The sequence below is a fragment of the Erigeron canadensis genome, chromosome 4 (assembly GCF_010389155.1).
Source record: "Erigeron canadensis isolate Cc75 chromosome 4, C_canadensis_v1, whole genome shotgun sequence".
In the NCBI taxonomy this organism is placed as follows: Eukaryota; Viridiplantae; Streptophyta; class Magnoliopsida; order Asterales; family Asteraceae; genus Erigeron; species Erigeron canadensis.
This window is the reverse complement of record NC_057764.1, coordinates 18,717,118-18,738,427: the sequence shown is the minus strand read 5'-3', so window position 1 is coordinate 18,738,427 and position 21,310 is coordinate 18,717,118. Positions and strand designations below refer to the sequence as shown.

General features: G+C 32.5%; 4 protein-coding genes across 7 annotated transcripts; 2 read left to right on the top strand and 2 right to left on the bottom strand.

The window, feature by feature from the left end:
- Nucleotides 1–926: 926 nt before the first annotated feature.
- Nucleotides 927–2,658, bottom strand: LOC122598237 (uncharacterized metal-dependent hydrolase YabD-like). 3 transcript variants are annotated; one of them, XM_043770840.1, is made up of 3 exons: nt 2,572–2,658; nt 1,507–2,415; nt 927–1,176 (listed from the first exon to the last, which is right to left on the bottom strand). In XM_043770840.1, the coding sequence occupies exons 2-3, from the start codon at nt 2,354–2,356 to the stop codon at nt 1,151–1,153; spliced, it is 876 nt and encodes a 291-aa protein (XP_043626775.1). In that variant the 5' UTR covers nt 2,357–2,415; nt 2,572–2,658; the 3' UTR covers nt 927–1,150. The 3 variants fall into 3 exon arrangements, with proteins under 3 accessions (XP_043626775.1, XP_043626776.1, XP_043626774.1); XM_043770841.1 differs by having other exon boundaries at nt 927–1,165; XM_043770839.1 differs by having other exon boundaries at nt 1,150–1,227.
- A 1,621-nt stretch (nt 2,659–4,279) lies between these two features.
- Nucleotides 4,280–6,265, bottom strand: LOC122596395 (uncharacterized metal-dependent hydrolase YabD-like). 2 transcript variants are annotated; one of them, XM_043768964.1, is made up of 2 exons: nt 6,222–6,265; nt 4,280–5,342 (listed from the first exon to the last, which is right to left on the bottom strand). In XM_043768964.1, exon 2 carries the CDS (start codon nt 5,287–5,289, stop codon nt 4,414–4,416), a length of 876 nt encoding a protein of 291 aa, XP_043624899.1. In that variant the 5' UTR covers nt 5,290–5,342; nt 6,222–6,265; the 3' UTR covers nt 4,280–4,413. The 2 variants fall into 2 exon arrangements, with proteins under 2 accessions (XP_043624899.1, XP_043624900.1); XM_043768965.1 differs by having other exon boundaries at nt 4,280–5,352; nt 6,222–6,260.
- Nucleotides 6,266–10,781: 4,516 nt separating this feature from the next.
- On the top strand, nt 10,782–12,427 carry LOC122595964 (berberine bridge enzyme-like 21). The gene has a single exon (XM_043768451.1). The coding sequence runs from the start codon at nt 10,790–10,792 to the stop codon at nt 12,377–12,379; it is 1,590 nt and encodes a 529-aa protein (XP_043624386.1). The 5' UTR covers nt 10,782–10,789; the 3' UTR covers nt 12,380–12,427.
- An 8,292-nt stretch (nt 12,428–20,719) lies between these two features.
- On the top strand, nt 20,720–21,256 carry LOC122597084. The gene has a single exon (XM_043769718.1). The coding sequence runs from the start codon at nt 20,720–20,722 to the stop codon at nt 21,254–21,256; it is 537 nt and encodes a 178-aa protein (XP_043625653.1).
- Nucleotides 21,257–21,310: the final 54 nt, after the last annotated feature.

The following is a 21,310-nucleotide window of genomic DNA, read 5'->3' as shown; positions in this document are numbered from 1 at the left end:
AAATTTTCTTTTAAAGAACCGAACTCACTTCAGGAGTGGCTCGAGGATAATGAATGGATCCAGACTGTAAAATCCGCTTTCTCCCATCAATAACCAAAGCTTTACTGTCATAAGTTACACTCACCGAAACCACTAACTCACAAAACCAAGCTCCATAAATAGTTGCCAACAAACACAACCTTAAAATTGTATGTTTCTCCATGTATTCACAGTTCAAACATACGTATACATTATTAGAGACTAATAAGGGTATATAAATAGAAAGATTATACTCAACGTTTGTTTCTATGTGATTCGTTTGTAACATTTGTAGATATCCAAAATCAAGGAATAAAAACATGTTTCAAATGGAATTTAGTTTTGTATTATAGCTGTTGAGAATACATGCAAAACGATGATCCCTAAAAATTTGATTCTATACGACAGTTATGTGTGTGCTTTTCTGTTGTTATGTGCCAAGAACTTATAGAAAAGAAGTATTTTGAAAATATATTCCTTGTATAAAATTCTTCTTGTTTGGACTGTATCAATTGTTATGGAACTTAATTTGTACATATGCGAAACGGTTATCCTTCTTCAAATATTTAAAAATTTGGTCTAATGGAAAACTAATCCATTATAGGTCTCACCAACGACGGGTCTTATGACCAACATATAATCAGTTGATCCAGAGATGATCTTTGCTTATCCGGTCCTTTGTATCGACATGGCCCGGGTTTGCCAGACCCGAGTATACTTGTTTTACAAATTCAAACATTCTGCGGGTTTTACAATGTTAGTCTCCAAAAAAAAAAAGCTATGAAGGGGAGTTTTGTATGAACACGCAGATAAGTAAAAATCCATATACAATTCAAAAAATAAACAATGTTACGGATGGGTGGATGGATTACTTACAGTATAGTGTAAAAACAAACAACACACAAAGCTGAAGCAAACAAACCATCCGCGACATACATTATACCATCAATTCAACAATAGATGTACACATAATTAAGAAATATACATAACAATAGTACAAGCTTAAATATCTCTTCTTAGACAAAGCTTTGTACTTTTTATTATTCACAGAACATCTTAAATACAATAATAATGTAATCGATACTGCTAGCAGGTATTCCACCAGCAGTCCATGTCCTAGCAAGTTATGCTGCTACTTCTGTTTTCCCTGGATACATCCTAGACAGATCAATAGACATGCCTAGTGAGTTTCATGTTCATTTACCGAATCTAAAACACAACGAAACAATAATTAGTTAAAACAAACGTTTGATCAACTTATATACATATCAATAATTAGCATGCTCATCTGCTCTAAGCATCTGTGTAAAGTAATCAGTGGGTTTATGAATTTATCACTCTCGGGCTCAAATAGTTGTTTTGACTACTCCAAAAGAGCTCGGCAATTAGGGTTTTAAGACTTCAATTGAATGAAAGAATTGTCTAAATCTGATGATATCATTGTGAGAGCTAAAACATAAGAACAATATGATATAGTCTTGAACTAACCTTGTATTTTGGAACCTTTAAAAGAGAACACGTGCATTGAATTTCTGTAGCTCACATGTGCTAGCTCTTGTTTAGGCAGATCAAGTAAAGATGCAACATAGGAAAGCACATATACGATATTGGCAGGTTGATTAAGCGTCTCTTCTGGCTCTCCATCTGAAAGGGAATCCTGCTTCTTAACCAAGAAAAGGCAGTCTGAATCTTTATATATAGGTAGTGCATCTGGTGAATCCGTCTCTAGTAAGATCCGGTCAGAAGGAACTGCTTTCAGCATTTTCTTGGCCTTGGTTTCTTCCATTGGCATAAGATGCCCGGAAAAGGAAAAATAACATCCAAGCTTAGCAAACTCAGGAACCATCTCAGCAGAACCAATATACGAATGCAAGATTACACCTTCTGGAAATGGCCCGATAGATTTCATTATATCAAGAAGCTCCTCAAATGCATCAACACAGTGCACAGAAACTGGCCTTTTCAGGTCTTTAGCAAGTTGGAGTTGCGGGCGGAAAACTTCAACTTGATCATTAAAATCAATTCCCGATGCAAGTGGCCCTTTGTCCAGACCAATCTCTCCAACTGCAGCTTCAGGATTAGCCTTTAACATTGCCTTTAACGTACTGAACCAAGTGGAGGTCCTGTCCCCGATAAACCACGGATGGAGCCCAAATGATGGAACTACAGAAGGGTAGTCATCACTCATCTCTTTGACGACATGCCAGTCTTTCTCGGATATGCCATTGACTGCAAAATGAAGTATGCCCTTCTCTAGAGCCGTCTTGATAAGCTCCGGGGCCTTGTCGAAGATTCGAGGGTCTTGTAGGTGACAGTGAGCATCAAAGAGTTTTGTCATAGCTTAAAAGATCTCTAATGTTTATGCACTTTCTTATTGTTACTTTGATGGATTTTAACCTGTTAGTATGTTATGACAAATTAGTGCTTTGAACATAGAATTAATGAAAACTACTAATATTAACAAAGATCAATGAAAATAATACTAAATAGATAACATATACCGTAAAAGATTAACAATATAAAAGACAAAAGTGTATATGTGCAAATATGTACCCCAAATGTATCTACTGCTTCAACAAACAGAACAGACCCGTGAAGGTCAACCCAGATACAAGGATATATATATAGATCCCAAATGATATAAAGTGGTACAAGCTATGATATATCATATTACAAGTTACAGATAGATAACTTCCATAGAGAGAGAAACTGATTTAAGATTGTTTGATGGCATACAAAAGTAGCCACCTATGACTAAATGGTTATGTAATGTAGTGACCTAGTCATGTGGCTATGTAATGTATGCACTTATGTTTTCTTGGCTATACTATGTAAAATATGTACGGACTTTACATAGTATAGCAAAAAAAAAAATACATAGGTTCTTACATTGATTGACCCAAATAAAAAGAACCTTACATAGTATAACCAAGAAAACATAGGTGCATACATTACATAGTCATCTGAATAGGTTACTACATTATATAACCATTTGGTCATAGGTGGTTACATTCGTATGTCATTATCCCTTTATAAAATGCCTATGTAATTCTATATATTTATTAAAATCAATTCTAATCATGAAAGATAACTTTTAAGTTATGACTTGACTTGTCTATAACTTAAACGAGGTATAGCCATTTAAAATCTTGAAAAATCAAGTAATTTGACATTAAAAAATATAGCTAAATGCTTTATAATGTTTGTAACCAAGATATTTTATTAATTTAACAAGTTATAAATTCATCTAGTCTTAATTTACAATACGTTTTTTAAGATTAGTCTGACTTTTTATTTTATGAGTCTGAACAAATTATTAATTTTATCAAGATATTAAAGTGTTTATAGAGATTTTACTTTTCTATTATTATTATATAAATTATATTGTGTAGATGTTATCAATTATTGATATTATTCTTTCCGTTCCAAATTATATGTCAAGGTTTCCCTTTTGTATTATCTAAGATTTATGGTCTACCGTTAAATATAGTAGTTGGAACTTGGAAGTCTTGCGTTATATTTCTAGTCCTACTCATTAAGTACTCAAATCCACCGATGTCACGAATCGAACCTCGGCTTCTCTCAAAATATAAGAAGTTATGACATATAAAAAGTGCTTTTTCCTTGTACGACTTGCATCTGAACAAGTTTATTACTTATAAATCTATTTAATCATGTCCAGTTGTAAAAGCAATCAAAATGTTTCCTGCATACGTACACAAGCCTCCCACAACACTCTACGTCAATTCACTTATTACGTTATTGAATGGAGCATTATTCTTGTATATCCGCTATATATATGTCTTTATTTTATTGAAGCTTGTTTTTAACTTTATATCTGGTTTTGTATATAGCTTTGTATCCGTTTATATATCTATGTACTAATGTACCCACCATTTGACCATCTGAAGGCCCAAGTGCACTATAGCAACCTTTTGTTTCTGAAGGCCTATAAGTCTATAACCATTCAATGAAATTTGATTCTAATATTTCAATGAAATTTGATTGAGAATAATTCTAGTGATGTATAAAATTTTTATTTGTTAAGATGCCACAGTGATGTATATATTTTATTTTTTTTCACTCAAATCACAAAATGTGTTTGAATGAAATTTTACACGGATAAATCAGTATTCATTATATCAATGATACGTTAAAGAACTGTTCTGGCATTCGTGTATATGAACATATTCAATTGGTGTTTATGTCTCTTTTGGACTACATCAGACTAGCAGAAATATAACGAGTGAAATCAATATCATAGCTACAAATCTACAAAGGCTTTACCATTAGTCAGATATGATATGGATTCTATGGCAAAGTGTCATGAGTAAAAACACATGCTATCTATGACAAGATTTATGTAAACTTTATACAGGACTGTCGAAAGCGTAATTAACTTTTTGCCACTTTAGAGCCTGCATAAGAAAACAAGTGCAATGCGTTTCTGTAGGATACCTCTGCAAGCTCTTCTTTAGATAATTCAAGCAAGGATGCAACGTAAGAAAGCACAAAATGGATATTGGCTGGATGATTAAGCATCTCTTTCGGGTGTCCATCACTTGCCTGAACCCCTTCTGGAACCGAATCCTGATCTTCAACTGAGAAAAGGGAGTCTGAATTCATAAATTTGGGTACTGCATCTGGTGCATCAGTCTCCAGCAAAATCCTATCAGAAGGTACTGCTTTCAGCATCTTCTTTGCCTTGTTTTCTTTCATCGCCATAAGAAACCCAGAAAAGGAGAAATAAGCACCGAGTTTGGCAAACTCTGGGACCATTTCAGCAGAACCTAAATAAGAGTGCAAGATTACACCTTCAGGAAACGGACCAACGGATTTCATTATGTCAAGAAGATCCCCAAAGGCACGTACACAATGTACTGAAGCCGGCCTTTTCAGCTCTTTAGCAAGTTGAAGCTGCAGACGAAAAGTTTCAACCTGATCATTGAAATCAATCGTTTTTCCATGTGACCCTTTGTCCAAACCAATCTCTCCTACCGCAGCTGAAGGATTTGCATCAAAAAATTCTCTTAAGGAAGTCAACCAGTTGGGAGTCCTGTCCATGATGAACCACGGGTGGAGCCCGAACGAAGGAATTACAGAAGGATAGTTGTCACTCATCTCCTTAACCAAGTGCCAGTCTTTCTCAGAGACCCCATTGACAGCAAAATGAAGTATGCCACTCTCTAGAGCCGTGTTAATAAGCTTTGGTGCCTTGCTAAAGATTCTAGGGTCTTGTAGGTGACAGTGAGCATCAAATAGTTTTATCATATTATAACAACTAATGCCGATTCAGTTTCCTGTTAAAGACGACGGATTTTTCCCTGCAAAACGCTATTGATGATGATTTAAGAAACTAATCCCCTAGTATATACAATATGTATCTTCTCTTAGGAGATTATACTGACGATAAACCATATTTGAACAAATTCTTCAATAATTAAATGCAGAAAATTATGCCATAAGATATAGCACAAATCCACCTTGGTAATTCAAGTCTTACAGAAAGTTAAAACTAAAGTCAAGAAATTAACTAGTGGCATTAGACTTGAGTGAATAGATAGAACACTTGTTTAATGACGTAACAAAATTCATATATTACAATTCTACTTCACTCAACAACTACAGTGCTTATTGTTTCAGTAACCATCACGCTTACGTTTTTAGGCGTTAAGATGAATTTAGCATCGACACTCTATGTTTGTGAAGTAAAGGCCACAAACAAAGTGGTACTTAAAGCATGAACAATAACACCACAATATGATTCTTTCCTTTGTATATGTAACTACTTGGCAAGGAAGGTGATTATATATTTTCACAGATAATTATCCGAAAGTCAAAAACAACGAAACTTCATTGATTACTTGCCTAACTTCAAAACAATACTACTTTTGGTGAGAATGTTAGAGCACTCCCAATGGCCTCATCACTTATCACACTTCCTTCATCACTTTTTTTATAAAAAAAAAAAAAATTAATTAATTTATACACACATCCACAAACATAGATAATGTAAATTTGATTTTCCATAGAATTTACCAACTCAGAGTTGTGTTTTGTTTTTTTTCTTTTTAATTTCATTTGGCACTAAAATTAAATTAAATTATATAAACACAATAATTTAAGAGAATTAGTGAAAAATAAACAACAATAATAATAATAGTGAATTCACACAAAAACAAAACAGGTACATACGTGGAATCCTGGATATCTGTCAGTTTCAAAAGAAACCACAAACCCTGCTTCGTTAGCTAACAAACATAGGGTAGAAAGTTTGTGAAAGAAATTAAGAAACTGAAGATAGAAAATTCATATGAATCAATTTGTGAAAGAAACTAAAAATAGGCCCATCTCCAAGCCTAGCCCAAATACTAAGCCCAATTAAAGATGGCTTCAGTCAACCTGTTAGGGTACCTTCATTTTGTAAAAGTAGCACCTATCGAGATTCCGGATTTTATGGTTTGGTATATGTGATACTAGTAGGTTCTCTACCGCTCGATGGGCGGTGTCGGTTTGATAAAACGTATGCTGGAATCAATATTTGATTTACAAAAGTTGAAGTTTCCATAAAAATAAATTGTGATGGTACATATTTTGGCTAGATAATATCATAATAAATGTCTAAAATAGGTGTACTATGTTATCTTTTAAAGATATTGGACCCAAAATCCATGGAAGACGACACTGAAAAGTATTGGGACCCAAAATCCGTGAAAGACAACACTCTCCGGTTCCTTTCCTTTCCTTTGCTTATGTTATTATCTAAAGGTGTTGTTTTAGGAGTTGATAACTTAATGATTGTGAAGGTCCAACAAAAAATTCGCATAGTATACTAAGCATATAAGAAGAACACAATGAGTTTAGTAGTATGGTGGTAATATACCAAACACATTCTCTAATTATAAAACTAAAAAGGTTGATTTTAGGCTACTAACTTTTAAGAACTTGGTGGTGTGAAATTTGGAGCAGAAAGTCAATGTCTCCATACATGAAAATGTGAAACAATCCTTAAACCAAGTATATTGAAAACAAACAATTAAAAGCAAAATAGAAATGTTAAAAACCTTTCAATTAAAATTGTGAAAGAAAAAAGAATGAGCAGAATTAGCCTTGAATCTACGACCCCTGCTTTAAAGTTCAGCGCCCAAACCAATCCGTCTAAATAAAATCTTGTTATATGATTTGTTTATTAAATATATAATCTTCTGATGTTTTGGTTGTACATTATGCTTATGAACTTATATTTCACTGTTCACATCAAATTACTATATTAAATAAGGTAATATGAACATGATTAAAGAATTAATATATTTATATTTCTATATCTATATCTTCTATACTCTTATAATAATTATCAACTCCTTATTTTTGAAAAGTATTAGACAACAGTTGGATGCAAAAATACTAAATTACCCTTAATAAACACCTCTTATGGAAATGGTTATTAGAGATTACCAAATTTGCCCAATGAATTAATTTACACTTTAAACCCTTATCTTGTTAATTTATACTTTAAGTTCTTATCTTCTAAAATATTTCCATTATCACCATTACATCAATTTACACGGTTACACCAGTCGACACAAATTGTTGATGTCATCACCATCCGTCACTAACACCACTAAACCGTTGTCTCCATCACCGTCCCCGCATTGCACGGATACAATGCTAGTATTCTATGATATATACACTAACTGATTTTAAACTATAAAGTTTAAAAGTTAACTAAATGATTAATCTTAACACATGCATATGAAAATAGTATATAGTTATAATCAAATCACTTAAAGATAGTTTATAGTTATAATCAAATCACTAAAAGATATTTTTATGAATATTATTGATTTTTAATTGTAAAGAAAAGTTCTCGATTTGAAAATTTACTTTTGACCCTTTAATAGCTTGAGTGGCCTCCGTAGTGTGGCATGTATTTTGTGGTTGATCGAAGTTTAAAGCCATTTGTCAAGAATACAATTGCCACAAAGTAGGTACCGATGAAACCATGGCCGAGGAAGGCTTCGTACGTCGTTGGGGATGTAATTAATTGCCTCTATTATATTTCATCTTCTTTCAATTTCTTTCTTTTTCTTTTTTCTTGTCTTGTAAATATATGAAATACATATAGGAACCTCTTTATTTTGACGAGTTAGTACATAGGTCTATATCTCGACATATCTTGTAGATGTTTCATGTTAGAAAAATCATAGCCTCCAAAGCTACCTTGAAAATATTATTACATACTTAAGAAGTTGTATATGACATATCAATCCACATTAATAAGAGGTGGTTATATGTAATGTATAAATCATTTATGCATGTAACAATGCGTACTGCGGCTATATTTATCATTTTTCTATAATTTTATTATATATATAGGGAAAGGTTATATTAAGAAACCCAAAAATTGCAGGAACTTTTAGGAATTTTTTTTAAGTTAAAATTATTTGTTATATAATTAACTACACATATTAATATGACTATATAATTGCTTAAAGATGTTTATATAACTATCTATATACATTTGATCATCACTAATCTCATAAAAACATTAATTTACAAAAAACTTGGATAAATATGATCGATCTGCATACATGTGCTCATAGCACTATTCATGCACATTTGATCATAGAATTCATGTCTGTAAAAATTGTATAAAGAATGATAATCCATGTCTCTACATGATTGTAAAATCCAAATTTATACTTAAATAACTCAAATACAATTAAAAAAAACAATCATCTTGTAAAGATTAATTAATGATTAAACTTGATTTAAAAATTCTAAAAGTTCCTATAATTTTTAGATTTAAAATAACTTTTCATATATATGTATGTATATGTATTTTTCCTACAAAAAAAATACTAATAATATTGAAACTAAAGAAAATCTCGATCCATAATATGAAGTGATTCGTTAATTTGAAAAGGATATCTTTATTGATTCGCATGCTTGTGAACGAATCTGTTTAAGGATTATTTTATTTATTCTTTTTTTTGTTTTACATCTTTTAACATTTGTGGCCATCCCATGGTCTTTATCTAGAGGCTTCGAACTAATATTTCTATCAGGATTTTTGGATCGCTTCATCAAAATTAATCTAAGTTTAGTATAAAGTGTTTGGAGAAATGGATTGAGGATACAAACTAACAAATTGTATATAAAAAAGGAATATTCTTGTCTTGACTAATACTTTAAAGTTTACAGATTTTGAGATTAAGATATGAAAATGTAATCACATAAAATCAATTACACTATATTAAACTATTACAATTATATTACAATTGTGGGATTAAAGTACAACTATATATAATACTACAAAATTTTGTATATTTAATACGATTATGGCATCTGAGTATAACCACCTACGACCAAATGATTATGTAATGTAACAATCTACTAGTGTGGTTATGTAATGTAAGATCCTTAAGTATTAGTGTTATGTTATGTAACGTACCGGATAACACCAGTTGAATTGACTGGTTAGGTCATGTGCATGCCATGTGTATCTTAAATATATATAGGTTAAGTCATGTGACAAACCAAAAAAGGGGAGATTTACACACAGCCACTTCTAGGCCAATTTTGGCCGGATTTTTGACCGGATTTCGATCCATTTCGATTCCCATCTTATTCTTTGTTAATTTATCTTCAAATCCATGTAATATATCCTAAACCTCCCAAAAAATTTGGAAAAAAATCAAAAAATATAGAGATAGAGGTCGACGGTTTGGAGGGTGAAAGATACAATCGATCTTATCTTCAATCTAAATACAATCTGAGATCATCATCATCAAATTCGGATTCAATTTTGGAGGGTTTTTTTTCTTTACAACCGCCGCAAAACATCAACACCACCGTTCAGCCACCACCTATTCCGGCAACTATTCATTCGAACTCTGATCAATTGAAGGTAGGGGAGGGGGTGATTAAGAGTGGGGTAAATGCTGATTCATGCGAAAAAACGAGGGCCAATGATTTTGGGGGTGTTTTGTCCGAAAATTTGGGCATAAACCCTAATTCTGTCTCAGCCGCCCCAAGTCCAATTCCGTCCACTTCTAGGCCAAATTCCAATAAAAAATATGATGGGGAAGGGTCGATTTTGAGTAGGGTTGGTTTAGGTTTGCTAAAAAAATCACAGATTGATGAAATGGATAGTACTTTGGCCGAAATCATGGGTAAAAACCCAAATTTTGGTGGTGGTTGGGAATTTTTTAGGTTTAGTATATATAAATGATGAATATATACGTTTTTTAGGTTTTTAAATATAATATCAAGAGTCAGTCGCGCTACGTGTCGAAGTCAACGCGGGTCAACGGTGGGGTGACCGGTTACCTTTACTACAGGTAACGCGTTACATAACATAACCCGAATATTGAAGGATCTTACATTACATAACCACACTAGTAGGTGGTTACATTACATAACCATTTGGTCATAGGTGGTTACATTCAAGTGCCATAAACCCTATTTAATAATATCAGTATAACATAATGAACATTCAAAATATTTTATCTTGTTTGATGATTTACTATATGTTGTTAGACATCTTAAAGTTTCTACAAGTAGTCCTACATCCTTTAAAAACGTGCATTGTATATAATGATTAGGTGATCACTTAACACCATCCATTTAACCATATTTGCTGTATTATTGTCTTCCGAAGATAATGAGTTATTGAGTGCTTCTTGGACACCACCCATTATGTAGTGCATAAATATAACATCCAATGAGAATAATACTATGCATTCATTCATTCTACTCATCAAACAAAATGACAACAATGTCATCTAGTCATTTTCATCTCCTTGTTCTCTTCTTTTTCAATTTACACTCAATTACTCACTCGGATCCACAACAAACGCCCTTCATATCTTGCTTACAAGCCAAAATAGGAGTATTAACTTCTACCCTCCATATACCTAAATCCTCATCATATACACCAATCTTACAAGAATACATCAAAAATAGTCGTTTCAACACAAGTACAATCCCTAAACCTATCTACATTGCTACTCCTAGTACGACGGCTGATGTTCAAGCCGTCGTTGTTTGTGCTATGGCCACCAATCTGCAAATAAAGATCAGGAGTGGTGGCCATGACTACGAAGGTGTTTCCTACACCTCTATAGAGCAAAATTTTATTGTTCTTGATATGTTCAATTTTAGAAACATATCAGTTAATGTTGGATCTCGGATAGCTTATGTTCAAGCCGGGGCCCAAATGGGTGAGCTTTATTATAACATTTGGAAAGCTAGTAAAACTCTTGGGTTTCCAGGAGGGGTATGCCCCACCATGGGTGTTGGTGGGCATATAAGTGGAGGTGGATATGGTGCCATGTTGCGTAAATTCGGGTTGTCTGTTGATAATGTAGTAGATGCTGAGTTAGTTGATGCGAATGGGCATGTTTTGAATCGAAAAAGTATGGGTGAGGACCTTTTTTGGGCCATTCGGGGTGGTGGTGGTGCTAGTTTTGGGGTTATATTATCATACACTCTTAAATTAGTTGATGTACCAAAAATAGTAACAGTTTTTCGTGTTGAAAGGGTCTTAGAAGAAAACGCAACGGTTTTGGTTGATAAATGGCAATACATTGCCCCAAATATTGATAATCGTCTTTTTATTAGGCTACTAATTCAGCCCATAACAAGGAAACCATATGGAAAGACAATTCGGGCCAGCTTTATAGCATTGTTTCTTGGATATGGTCAAGAACTTATAGATGTTATAAATAAAGAATTTCAAGAGTTGGGTGTAAATGAGAATAACATACATGAAATGAGTTGGATGGAGTCTGTCCTTTTTCTTGCTAATTTCGCCAACAAGACTACACCCGAAATTCTTCTAAATAGACACTCGGATACAGTAGGTTTTGGTAAAAGAAAGTCGGACTACTTTCAAAATCCTGTTCCAAAATCGGGTTTGGACTTGATATTCAAAAAGATGCTAGAGTTAGGGAAAGTTGGGTTCGTTTGGAACCCGTATGGGGGAGTAATGGGTGAAATCCCTGCATCCGCAACACCATTTCCTCATCGGGCTGGGTTTTTGTGGAAAATGCAATACTCCATTAACTGGAAAGCTGGAGGAGCGGAAACTGAAAATGAGTATTTAAATCAGATACGAAGTTTGTACGATTTCATGACACCATATGTGTCGAATTCTCCTAGAGGTGCATTTCTAAACTATCGGGACCTTGACATCGGTATCAATCACAATGGTGCAAATAGTTACGATGAGGGAAAGGTTTATGGCGAAAAATATTTCTTGGGAAATTTTAATAGGCTTGTTAAAATCAAGACTTTTGTTGATCCATATAATTTCTTTCGCAATGAGCAAAGTATACCTGTATTGAAACAAATATGAACACTAAGTTTTGTTTATGAAATGAATGAAAGTTACCATTGCAGTCAAGTTTATTGGAGTACTTTGTTTTTTATGGAATAATGAATAAAACCCGACTAGAGGTATCTCAATGGCGAAAAACAACTCCATATATCCGTAAACGCATACGGCTTGGGTAGCTTGAGCACTTCAAAGTGGTTAAATTAGCAGGGCCGACCCTTAACGAACATTGGGCCTAGGACGGGCCAAGAGAAAAAGGCCCTAGGCTAGAATCAGCGGATTTGATCCGGCGACCTAAACACCGATATACGTGTGTACGTAATGCCTATATTACCCAATCAGAATGCCTATAGTTAATAATTAAATGTCACGACACTCTATATAACATATGATAATATATTACTTGTATACACAATATAATGAGTATAAAATTTCCTTATTTTGAGAACAATTTTTTTTGTAAAAACCATGAGAACTCTTAAAAAATATATTTGTTCATATGTTTTTTTTGTTCATTCACATGTGAAATGATATTAAAATGTATGTTGTAGAAGAAACTTTTTTATGAAACCTTCAAATTTAAGCTTTTGTGAACTTGTGAATGAATTTGTTCACGTTTTTTGATCACATGTGACAAACGACTATATATTAGGTTTTAAAATATAATTTATTCTGCAACATATGTTTTTATGACGTTTCACATGTGAATGAACAATAAAAAAAATGTGATCCAATATGAAATTTAAGAGTTCTTACAGTTCTTACAAAAAATGGGTTCTCAAAATAAGGGTCCCCAATGAGTATATATATATAATTTACATATATGTATGGTATATAAAATTTTAAAAGTCGGGCCCTCATAAAAATTGGACTTTGCGTGGTCGTCCACTTCGTCCTATGCATATTGCATAAGCCTCCCATGGTCTTTAGGAAAATGGTATATTTATGTTATCTCTACTCCTTTATAAAGCAAAGTATATTTTTTTTTATTTTTACTAATTTCTATCTTTGAATTACCAAAATTGTCCTTGACATTTAATTTAATAATTAACACTTTAAGCCCTTATCTTTTTAAATATTCCACTATCATCTTTACATCAACCTACACCATTTGAGATTTGACACCGCCACCACCAGAAATAATATTGTCACCGACAATACTAGGCCGTCGTGTCCGATACCGCCGCCGCATTGCGCGGGTACTATGCTCGTAACTTATAACAGAAGATCAAAGGAAAGGGGTTTTCTGATAATCTGATTGTTGGGCTTGTGTTACACTGATAAGCTGGTAAGATAAAGCATGCTTTGGAATCCTCATTGGGCTTTGAGCAGAGCTTAATCTAGCCCAATGGTAACGACAATGTAATTATGTGACAGTACAAAAACGATTTGTGAGTCGTAATTCCATACTTATGTTTGTTACATTTAGACTTCGTAATTTTCTGATATACACAAGTAAACAATGATATATAGAAAGTTATTATTAAATTAGATCATCACTCCATAAGCGTACTAAGTGTGTTTTCTGTGAATGTTATTATGCTCGAGAGTTGGAGTATTCCATTAATCGTTTGGTTCGTTTCAAAACCTTTTTCTTTTCTTTTTTTTTTCTTTTTTCTTTTACCCATTAAGTTTTAAACCTAATACCCCCTGTAAAGACAAAGGAAGAAATAGGTTGTAAGGTTGTATGTCTTTATTTATGATTTAGATACGTTTCTCTACCTAAGTAGAGGTTAAACTGTCTAAATCTTGAACTCCCATACGCCGTCGATGTATTTAAACCCAAAATTCACGAAAAACAGCATTAAGTGTTTACTTGCTATGTCAAAACACTATTTATCGTAACAATACGTATATAACAATTTACAGATCTTCGGCCATGTTGGCCTAAAGACAACTCTTGATATTTGACATCACGAGTTCAAATACAAGGATGGGTATTTAATTTAATTTAAAAGTTTTGTAATAGAAAGTCATTTCCTTATCTTTTCCCCATCTTGTATTCAAGTCATCGTGTATGAAATAACAACCCCACAAAAAACGTACGTGATATCTTCAACCACTTAAGTAGGTCTCGCCTTCTCGGTCATTCTTCTAATCATTAAAGTTTATTTGATTTAAAATATAATCTAAAAAAATCTATAAAAGAAAATAAGTTCAACTATAAAAATGTAAAATTTGATCTCAATCACTTCATGATCGTTTGTAACTCTATTTTCAAAGGATATACATGTGAAGTGTCCTAAGAGCAACCATATTCATGTCATCAGAAACTAGTTGGCATTCATGAAATTTGCAGCTAATAAATATATATAATAGAAACAAAGTATAAATGGTTATTCTGTACATTTTTTTGATTACAAATGTGACCAAAGTTGCAGTGTGAATAGAGATCAATGTTTAACTCTTGGTATGGAACATATATAAGACTTTCTAAAACACCCTAATAATATTATCCATACAAATGTAAAGATTAAAATTAAACTCAAATGGATTATCACAATGTCAAAGACCTTATCACTATAACACCAATCACATTGCCTGCGTTATATACACATAATAGATTAGAAAAAAAATATTGCATAGAGATGTATGCAACATATGGGAAAATGCGGATAGAGATCAAGATTCAATCTTTGGCATGGAATATACGATTTTCAAAAACCCCATAATAATCTACCCGACAAATATGGACAATGAAATTTAACCCAAGTAGATTCTCCTGACATCAAAGACTATATCGATGTACCAGTGTACCACCAACCTGCTGCAATATCATATACACAAACCAAATTATAATATATATTTTATCAAGATGTACGCAACATATGTAAATTTGGGAATTAGTTTATGAGTATTCTGAATTAGTTTAAAAAAATCAACTGGGTTAGATCAGTGATTGGAGTTTTTGTCTCTGGAAATAGATGTCATGGGTTCGATCCTCATGTCCAGTAAGGCTGGAAGTTCTTTTCTACCTTTGGTAGAATCTGGAAGTAGTCTCTCTACCTTTAGTAGGGGTAAGACTGTCTACATATCAACCTCCCCAAACACCGTCAAAAATGGAATTGGAACCCAAAACCCGAAAAATACGACATTGAGAGTTATTTTACTAGATTTACAAATATATTACACATAAGCTTTTTTTAAAATAACTTCCATCAATGAATTGAAATGATGCCAAACTAATATCTTGTTTTTTTTATCTCTCTTTTTTTGATGATTAGAATACCTCACATGCCACATGTATTTGTAAACTTCATTTTGTAAAAAATTTGTCACCTTAACATTGTTGTTAGTTTATTTTGTTTCTATTAAATTCACATAAAAGAGTCACAAAGTTGTATATAACTGACCTGTTCAAACACTATCTAATAATAAACTAAAACACGATTGACATGTTCTTGAAACGACACGTGGCGTTATCATTTATTGACACGTGCCCTTTTAATTTATTTATTTTGTTAAATTAGTTTTGTTAAGTTATATATAAATTCACATTTCTTATTAAACTTAGAATTAAACTCTAAATCTTGGCTTATTAATACAAAAGACATGATAACTTTATTTTATTGATCGTTTTTTTTTTCATTAATAAATTGCCTCTTTTTCTTTCTCAATTTTTAACTCCTATTACTTATGGTTATTATAATAAGTTATTCACATGAAAACTTTAAAAATTTGAAGGCTATTTGCCATCATCCACTATGCTTATAAGTTCCGATTTTGATGTAGTTCTAAAAATTTAGGGTAAATCCAAAATTCTAACTAACATATATTATATTTATCATATATTATAATATATTATAATTTAGATTCAATTATCGATTTACTTTAACCACAATTTATTTTATACTAATGAATCATGTATGGGACATATTCGAATTTCTTTATGATACAATCTATATAGCTACCGCACATCATATGAGTACTAGGACTACTCTACCAATAACCTAAAACAAGATTGAGATGTTACTAATATGACACGTGGCGTAATCATTGATCGACATATGTCATTTTAATTTATTTATTCTATTAAATTAGTTTTTTTTAATTGTATATAGAATCATTTTCCTTATTAGACTTAAAACTAAAATATAACTTTTAACTTATAGATACAAAACACATTATAACCTTATTTGATTGATCATTTTCTTATTAACAAAATTGTCTCTTTTTCTATATCAATTTTTCAACTCCTATTACTTTTATTACTTATAATAAGTTAATAACATGAAAACTTCAAAAAATGGAGTTTACGATCATAAATCACAAGGATATTTGTCGTCATCCTTTATGCTTATAAGTTCCGATTTGATGTGATTTTAAAAATTTAAGGTAAATTTAAAATTTCAACTAAACATATATTATTTTATTATTGTTGTTTATTATAACTTAACTTCGATCATTTGTTTACTTTAGCCACAATTTATTTCTTACTCACAAATCATCTACGAGGCATATTCGAATTTTTTTATTTAGCTACCGTACATTATTCGGGTATTAGGACTAGTAAAAACATATTAAGACTCAAATAGATTATCTATAAATATATGTACGATTTAACAAAGTAAACCACCATTTTTTTTAATAAAGACAATTATACAATAAATTTAAACTAGCTTAGTAACCCGCATATTACGCGGAAAGATAAAGGAAAATTTTAATTTGATATACTAAATTTTTTATATATGTCATGTAATGCGATAGTAAAAAAATACATGAGAATATATTAACATCTAAATTATTTAAAAGTGAAAGATACTTCTTAACGTAGCAATAAAAAAACAAAGTTTAGTTAAATATGATCATAAAAATTAATTAAATAAAAATAAATTAAAATAAACACGTCTAATAATGGCAAGTAAAGTTTTCTTTAATAGTAACGATGTCTTTATAGTTTTAAAAAATTTGCTTTAATAAAATTGTATAAATGACGAAAAGTAAAATACCATGTAAGAATTTTTAGAGTTTTGAAAAAAGGAGAAAAAAACTGTGAGAAAAAAAGTTATTATAACATCATAACTAAATAAATGAAAAAAATGAATTCTTGAAAAAAAAATTTGGAAATGCCATGTAAGCAATTTTTTAAAAATAGTTATGTATCACAATCTTATTTTATTTAAGGGATAATTACATATATACCCAAATATGACATGAAAATTACATATATCCCCAACAAAAAAATTAAATAACAAATATACCCAACCGTCTCTTTTAAATACACAAAATTACCCATTTACATCTATTTGATCAAGCAAATCTAATTTCAAGACCATTCTACCCTTTCCTACCAAAAATCAAAACAAACGAACTTTGAAATCTATTTATTCAGTAACTACAATAAAAAATCCATCACTTTTAAGAGTATAAACTTTTCAAACACAAGAAGTCAACAATCGATCTAATCAAATTCTAATTCATTTAATTCCTTTCAATCTCATCTTCATCTTAATTGAGTTTGATAAACCATATATCTTTTTTCTATATAACTTAACCCATCAATCTCTTCATTTGACCTCAACAATATATTAATGTATAGATTAATGTATGTATAAATCAATATATTGGTGCTGATTTACGCATATGTGATTTAGATGGACCAATGTCTTTGTTATTTGAAAGTATATATACGTACATGATATATGATATACATATATATATACATATAAATATAAATGTATATGTATAGATAAACATAGATCCGTGGTGATGATATAGATATGAACATAATATGAATAATTGAATTCTATAAATAGAGATCTGCTATGTAGCCTATGTATGTACGTATGTATTTGGGTTTGTGAGAATTTGAAGGGTATAATTGTCTAGTCCATACTAAAAATTAAGATGGGGTATATATGCAATTTATAATTTTGGTTGGGAATATTTGTAGTTTAGATGATATATTTGAGTATATATGCAATTCTCCCTTTATTTAATATAAAGATAAAGATATCCCTAACTTAACACTACGCCACCCACAATATCCCAAAAATACTATTAATAAAATAATTTATAAAACCTATACTTCAACTTATAAAATAACTACAATACTTATTTTTACATTAATTACCTTTACATCAATATATAACCTACACTATTCGTCATCGTCACCGTCACCGTCACCGTCATCTCTAGTCGCCACCTCGATTACCACCGCCATCGTTAATCGCCGACATCATCACACCGCCTTCCCTGCCTCCACCATTTATTCGGGTTACACTCTAGTTTGAATGAATATATTGATGCAATGGTCATTATTGTAGAAACTAGTAAGTGGCAATTATGTGACACGTTTATAGTCAATGATAGATGGCACAAGTCGGCTGCCAATAAGGCAAACCCACCCACTTTGATCACAAAGATCTCATAGTTGACTACCAATCCTACTCATCATCCACTTTGACTTCTCAAACTTAATTACCAATCATTAATTCTCCTCTATTGCGGGTAATATTTATCAACGAGTAACCGTTGTAAATTCTAATAAGTATATACTAATCATATCTTGGTTATCATGATTGTAAACCTATATTATTACAGTAATAATTTGCTTATGGTTAACAACATTATCGAGCTTACTTGATTTGTAAATTAGAGCTTTTATTAAGCTTTTAGAGTTTTAGCTATAACTTTTTTCTTAAAAAATGAATATATTTAACATAGTTACATATAAAAATCAAAAAGTTAAGTGATCCTTGCACAGAAGATTTTAGTTATACACAAAATATACAAGTAATATATAGCATAATTATCATGCATATATTTTTGTCAATGATTTAACAATTTAAGGATCACCTCTAAAATGGTTTATGTATAATTACGTTTTCAAAAGCTTCAATTTTCAGCTTGCATATGTTAAGCATTAGCTAGCATTCATTATGAGCTAGGATTAAGTTGTTCTTTTAACTATGATTAATTTGGTAAAAAAAAAAAAAATGTTTTTACGCAAATTTTTAGAAGCTTTAAAGGAGCTTGATAACTAGGGATGGACATTGGACCAGTCAAGTCCCGTACCGTCCCGATATCGATGGTACCGAGTCCTGAATTTTTCAAAAACTTGGTACCGGTATCGGTCCCATTTCTCATTTGGAACCATTTTCTGGTACCAAATCCCGGTACCGCGGTCCCAAGTCCATAAAAGTAAGAAAAATGGGTACCGGTCTCAGTCTCAAGTGTCATTCGATTCCACTTTTGGAGATCAAGATTGGAACGGTATCAAGACGAGATCGGACTTGGGAAAATCTATTCGTAACAAACCAGGGATGAGCATAAAATCCCAAATACCGATCCCGTCCCGATACCGGTACCGAAAAGTGGTACCGAGTCCCAAGTGGGACCGAGACCGGTACCAAGTTTTGATAGTTTTCGGGATAGGTACCAATCAGTACCGGGACCAGGAAATACCTAGTAAATCCCGACGGTCCTGTTTGGTCTCAACATGCAATTTAAGTAGCATTTTACATATAATGAATGGTATGCATATTAAAAACTAGATCGATTTGGACTATATGTAAACCATTATATCTACTGTGTATAATATATCTATGTGAATATCAGGATATCTATTGTATATGATTTTAGAGCACCGTACTTGTATATACATACAGGGTACTTGTATATACATCCAGATCATAGACGAGAACAGAGCATGTAAATATGCTTCATTTATATAAAACAGCAAATATACATGGATTTTTTTTATTCACATGAACTTGATTCCGCCACTTCTTATATTACATGCTAATATGATCGCTTCACTACATCTATACAAACATCAAATTCCTGATAGAGATTGTTAAAGTCTATGTCAACATTTTAATCAGGACTAGTTGGGATGTGGTACCAATTTCCCGGTCCCGTCTCGGTACGGTACCGGTACCATCTCAAATGGGGCCGAGATCGGTATTAACTTTTGGCAATTTTCGGGATTGGTACTGTCGGTACTAGGATGGTATGTTACGAGTCCCATGCCCATCCCTATAACAAACACACCCATAAACTTAGCATCACCCGTAAACTTAGTATAGTACATGGACTAAGGGGGGACGGAGTGGTAGAGTTTATGGGGAATTTATGCCCCCATACCGCCGGGTACACCGCCGCCACCACTGAATTTATGGCCGAACGGTATAGTCAACGGGTATAATTTTCGTTGATGATAAATGGAAAGAGAAAGAAAGGGGAGTGGGGGTGAGTAGGGTCCAACCGAAATTTTGACCCGTTAGGCATATAAAACAAAAAAAACCCTCTTTTCCATATTTTTACCTACATATACATATACATCTACCAAAAATCAAACAAAACCTTTTCACCTTCAAACATATATCTCTTCAAACCCAAAACCCTTTCACCAAAAAAATGTCTTCAAGTTCTTCCGATGAATTTATCATTCCCCCTCCGTTTCTCCAATTATCTACCGGTAGTACGTTTGATTTTTTTCAAAACGCGATCAACGAAATAGAAGAACTTGAAGACTCGGGAAGCTCTCATGAAAGCCGAACCTATATCGATCGTGAGAGAGAAGCCACGCATAGCAAACTCATGCGCGACTACTTCGGCGAAAACCCAAAGTTTGGGGAGCGTTGGTTTCGCCATCGCTATCGTATGAGCCAACGTTTGTTTTTGAAGATTGTTGCCGACATTGAAGCTACTTTCCCGTATTTTCAAGATGGAGTAGACGCGAGGGGAAGAAAGAGTTTCTCGCCGATACAAAAATGCACGTCGGCAATTAAACAACTTTCAACGGGTGAATCGGCGGATAACTATGATGATTATACATGTATGGCCGAAAGAACAAGCCGGGAAGGTCTCGAGTATTATTGTGACGCGGTTATTCATTTGGCATACCTCGATGACCCAGCAGCTCAACCACCACCGATCGAGGATTTGATTTAGTATTATGTAGTTTATTTAGTTTTTAAAAAAATGTTGCATCGTATTTTTCTTTTT